This window comes from Topomyia yanbarensis, unplaced genomic scaffold (genome assembly GCF_030247195.1).
Source record: "Topomyia yanbarensis strain Yona2022 unplaced genomic scaffold, ASM3024719v1 HiC_scaffold_71, whole genome shotgun sequence".
Lineage (NCBI taxonomy): Eukaryota > Metazoa > Arthropoda > Insecta > Diptera > Culicidae > Topomyia > Topomyia yanbarensis.
In genome coordinates, this window is record NW_026683947.1 from 33832 (window position 1) to 39106 (window position 5275).

Here is a 5275-nt window from a genome sequence, read left to right on the forward strand (position 1 = left end):
AATGCATGTCCTACCTATTGCAAAATTTAATATAACATTACTACACATCCTTTTGATAAAATGGAAAAGGAATTGATTAATCCCATTCAGTACAACAAAATATATAAACGTTTCAAACATTAAACCACTTATCTTCCGAAGTCGTTAGTAACGAAAAAACCTGTTTTAATCCACCTAGCGGTGCAATTGCGCCTTTCTCATTTATCTAAACTATAGCACGGAGGCTTTTTATGTTCAACATAATTGTGGCAATGTCCATTACATTCTTAGTACACTTTGCACTTATACACAATGGCATGCCAGCCACGAACTTGATGAGCTACGTGTCGACGGTGAAACACTTGAAACAAAAAAATATCATACTTCATTAGCCTAATCAGCATTAGATCAATGTTATCTGCTTGCTAACTCATTTTGTCATACGGGGGTGGGTATGTGAGGAGGGCGAAAGTCCCATGAACGAACGACTCCCCAGCTTAAATTGGTATGCTTTGTGATATAGTGGTGGTTTAAAGATGATGGGGTTGAAAGGGAGGGGTATGAGGGCTGGATGGGGTGGTGGTCTGAGGGGTGATTTAAGGAGATTTTTAAAGGAGGGGAGTGAAAAGTAGAGGGCGGGGGGTGTAATCCCCTCTCCGTAAAGCATCAACTACGCCCCTGTTAAAATCCAGAAACCTTATGCGAGTTGAACAAAAAAATTTGGCCCTCCGCCGGGATTAGGTTGACGTTTTTCAGAGTGATTGCATAACCTTTCTATATGAGAAAGGCAAAAATGTGCCAAAATCCAAAAAATTGAATTGTCGTCAAATTTTTTTTCGAGTTTGCATCAAATCTCGACGTTTCATGCACCTTGAACACATTTAGCATCAAAAATAAAAATTCTATTTTTAATTTTTGCTACAGTTTATATGAGAAATTTCTGTGTGGCCGCACTCTGAAACCCGTAATTCCAGAACCAGAATTCCGATCGATCCAAAATTCAATAGCAGCCGATGGGAAGGTTGCACCTTTCATTTAAGACTAAGTTTGGGCAAATCGGTCCAGCCATCTCTGAGAAAAATGAGTGACATTATTTGACACATACGCACATACACACACATACATACATACATACACACACATACAGACTTTTTCCGATCTCGACGAACTGAGTCGAATGGGATATGACACTCGGCCCTCCGGGCCGGGATTAGGTTGACGTTTTTCAGAGTGATTGCATAACCTTTCTATATGAGAAAGGCAAAAATGTGCCAAAATCCAAAAAATTGAATTGTCGTCAAATTTTTTTTCGAGTTTGCATCAAATCTCGACGTTTCATGCACCTTGAACACATTTAGCATCAAAAATAAAACTTCTATTTTTAATTTTTCCTATAGTTTATATGAGAAATTTATGTGTAGCCGCGCTCTGAAACCCGTAATTCCAGAACCAGAATTCCGATCGATCCAAAATTCAATAGCAGCCGATGGGAAGGTTGCACCTTTCATTTAAGACTAAGTTTGGGCAAATCGGTCCAGCCATCTCTGAGAAAAATGAGTGACATTATTTGACACATACGCACATACATACACACACATACACACATACATACATACATACACACACACATACAGACTTTTTCCGATCTCGACGAACTGAGTCGAATGGGATATGACACTCGGCCCTCCGGGCCGGGATTAGGTTGACGTTTTTCAGAGTGATTGCATAACCTTTCTATATGAGAAAGGCAAAAATGAATCTCTGGTTACCCTAATAATAAGAGTGACCCGTATTGAAAGATAATTAATTTGTTACTGATCAGTTGGTCGGCGATAAACCAAACCGAACTAAGTCGCGAAATTTGAATAAATGAGCAAATGACAGCTCTGGATAGAGAATTTTTTCTTCTATATTCGACATTTATCAGATTTTGAAGTATTGCAAATTTAATTTCGAATTACAAAGTAAAGAATGCTGCAAATCAAACTATAAACTCGTTCTTTTCGAAATCAATACAATCGAAAGAACTTGTCGTGAGCGTTTCGTGGCTATATTTATCATATTTCTATTATGATTGGTTGATAAGATACCAAGGTCATGATATCCTTTCTTCAAATTGAACAAGCCTTCTTGACCTTAGTTAATGGGTATGAACTCTACTGAGCTCGTCGTTAGCACGTTTGGTGTAATATTTTCAACTTTGTTTGATTGACGGCGGACTAAAAGTAAAACTCTAATACCTAGCCAGATGTGAGTATTTGCTGTAGATAACCGTATGTATTGATTGATTAGTGGCGAGAAGTCCGTTGTTGACGTAACTTTGAACACGCTTGCCATCGTGTTATGTTCCAATCGGCGGCGCGACTCTATCGTCGTCGTCGTGCAGCGAGCCGCTATTTACTACTGCTACCAGACGCACGTGTATTGCGCTGTGTTGGTGGAACATGCGGATAGTCCAAGCGAATGTTTACAGCAGCATTTTGCCTGTGAGCCGCATCGGAACAAGTTGTGTTGATAGGAGTGATTATTAAAAGCAAAATATTTTCGTTCTGGCGTTACGATTATTTAGACACTACGAAAATGAAGTGATGTATACTGTGCAAACTGAAGCAGCTGTTGACCAAAGATTAAGTTAAGTTGATGTGTTTCAGCTAATTATCCGATGTCAAATACTATTTAGGAGAAATCGAATGCATTTTGTGGTCAGACATGGAGCGAATTTTGCGAGGAGTGATGCGATACCGGAACACTACCCGTGAGCAGATGGTGAAGGAATTCCAAAAAGTGCGAGACAATCCACAGGTGAGCTATCGTAGCTATAGTTGATTAGTGATATCTATAGATTCTTCCATAGATAACGTATTCAGTGAGGCAAAGCGGTTTGAAGACTTGCGCAGGGAAACTTATTTATATTGTGTTGATAGGGTAACCAACTATTTGTATTGAATTGTCAACACGATGAGTAGTTTTTGGAATCTAAAAAAAAATGATTTTTTGTCATATAATATGAACTTAAAGGTGTCTATGTGACTATGTACTATTGAAAGATATATTTTATTTTATAACGCATATAATTTTTTTTACGCTCACTGGATTTTCACTTTCTCAATACAATCGATCCAAATGCATCATTCCTCTGAAACAACAAGACTGGTTTGTTCGTAGTTCATTAGTAGTTGAAATCGTGTCTATCAGATTTTGGTACTATTTTTTATGTGACATTTATATGCTATTATATTTTATAACGCAATGATTTATATGATCAATAATTCTATCATCTCCCATTTTCAGCCAAAAGCGGTGTTCTTCACCTGCATGGACAGCCGAATGATTCCAACACGTTACACGGATACGCACGTGGGCGACATGTTTGTGGTGCGAAATGCCGGGAATCTTATCCCGCACGCCGAACACTTTCAGGACGAATACTTTAGCTGTGAACCGGCAGCCCTGGAATTGGGCTGTGTGGTTAACAATATCAAGCACATCATTGTCTGTGGTCACAGTGACTGCAAGGCGATGAATCTGCTGTATCAGTTGCGGGATCCAGACTTTGCGTCAAGGGTAAGCTACGCATTGTTTTCTAGAGCATGTACAATAATGTAATATTTTTTTCTTTTTAGAAAAACCGCCGAATATCACCACTGCGAGCGTGGCTCTGCGAACATGCTAACACCAGTTTGAGCAAATTTCAAAATCTCAAACAGGTGGGTCTGGATAAACCGTTGATTTTCTCGTCGGAAACACCGCTGCGCAAGTTTGTGGCATACATCGATCCGGAGAATCAGTTCGCCATCGAGGATAAACTGTCGCAGGTGAACACGTTGCAGCAGATCGAAAATATCGCTTCGTACGGGTTTCTCAAAAAGCGTCTCGAATCACATGACCTGCACATTCACGCCTTGTGGTTCGACATTTATACGGGCGATATTTATTTCTTTAGTAGGAATTCGAAACGGTTCATTCCGATCGATGAAAATACCATAGATAAACTGCTAGAAGAGGTTAAGCGGTTTTATTCGTAAAGTCTGGGACTATTAGGGGTTATATTTTTTGTTGCATTTAAGATATTTAAATCGACTGTCTTCCATATATGCAAGAAATATATTTCAGAAAAAAAGATATTTTTAGAGATAAGAAAATATATACTCATAACACTATGTAGTTTCTGATAATCTGAATCATTAGAAAGAACAACGTTCGGTCCTGAATTCTATAACAATATCGACAGAATTTGAATTTACCATAGCTACCATTTGTATATGTGGATGTTGCTGATAATGTTTGAATCATTAATATGATGTTCGTGAAATTTGACAGAGCGATATCTATGCACTATCTTTATTTTTATACAATACTAAGGATTGCTTTTTGATTACAGACAAAGTTTCTGTTTTACATTTCCCAAATCATTTTCAAATTTATATTGAATAAGCGAGTATGGAATTCTTGTGTTCATGAATGAGAAATAAATGGATTAAAACAGGTGTTTGCGCAAATTTAAATATTATTTAGGTTGCTTTATTGTTAGTTTGTACAAACATCTACTCAATGATGAACATTGCGTTTGCTTTATTTTGGCTGCGTGTGCACAGCAAAACGTGCTATAAAAAGCTTCACTTTATAGTGCCTACAGCTTTTTCGGAAGCTTTAGATAATTATTGCTGAAAAAGACTATTGCTCAGGTTTATTTAGATATAATATATATTATGGTGAATACAAAAGCGATACCGTAAAACGGAGAAACATTGGGAATTTATTTAAGTTTTTTAACATCTTTCTTTAAAAACCTGTTTTAATCCACCTAGAGGTGCAATTGTGCCTTTCTCATTTCTCCAAACTATGATTTAATAGCTGGTTCGTACAATATAACATTACGGAAATATCTTTCATTCTTATTACACTTGGTAAGTATATATAAGAGCACCTTTTTGCATTCATCGCGGTATCGGTTTGAATCGGAGTTTTCTATGTGATCGCACTTCACAACCCGTAACTCCGGAGCCGGAAGTCGGATGGAGATGGAATTTAATATCAGTTTCCGGGGACGCAACACCTTTAATTTGAGACTAAGTTGATCAAATCGGTCTAGCTATTTTCGAGAAACCAATATAACCGTTATTCTGAATTTGGATGCTTCCGGATCCGTCGATGGTGGACAGTGTGGCCAAAGAGACTTTGAATGACTGTTGGTGACCTAGATCTACAAATTCAACAGTTCTGTTTACATTTTGGAAAAAACTTCACCTTTTTACATTCATCGCAGAATTCGTTAGAATCGGGATTTGCTGCGTGA

At 37.9% G+C, this 5275-nt stretch overlaps 1 protein-coding gene across 1 annotated transcript; it reads left to right on the top strand.

The window, feature by feature from the left end:
• The first annotated feature begins 2397 nt into the window (after nucleotides 1–2397).
• On the top strand, nucleotides 2398–4381 carry LOC131696091 (beta carbonic anhydrase 1-like). The gene is made up of 4 exons (XM_058984623.1): nucleotides 2398–2569; nucleotides 2631–2781; nucleotides 3271–3543; nucleotides 3603–4381. Exons 2-4 carry the CDS (start codon nucleotides 2689–2691, stop codon nucleotides 4002–4004), a joined length of 768 nt encoding a protein of 255 aa, XP_058840606.1. The 5' UTR covers nucleotides 2398–2569; nucleotides 2631–2688; the 3' UTR covers nucleotides 4005–4381.
• Nucleotides 4382–5275: the final 894 nt, after the last annotated feature.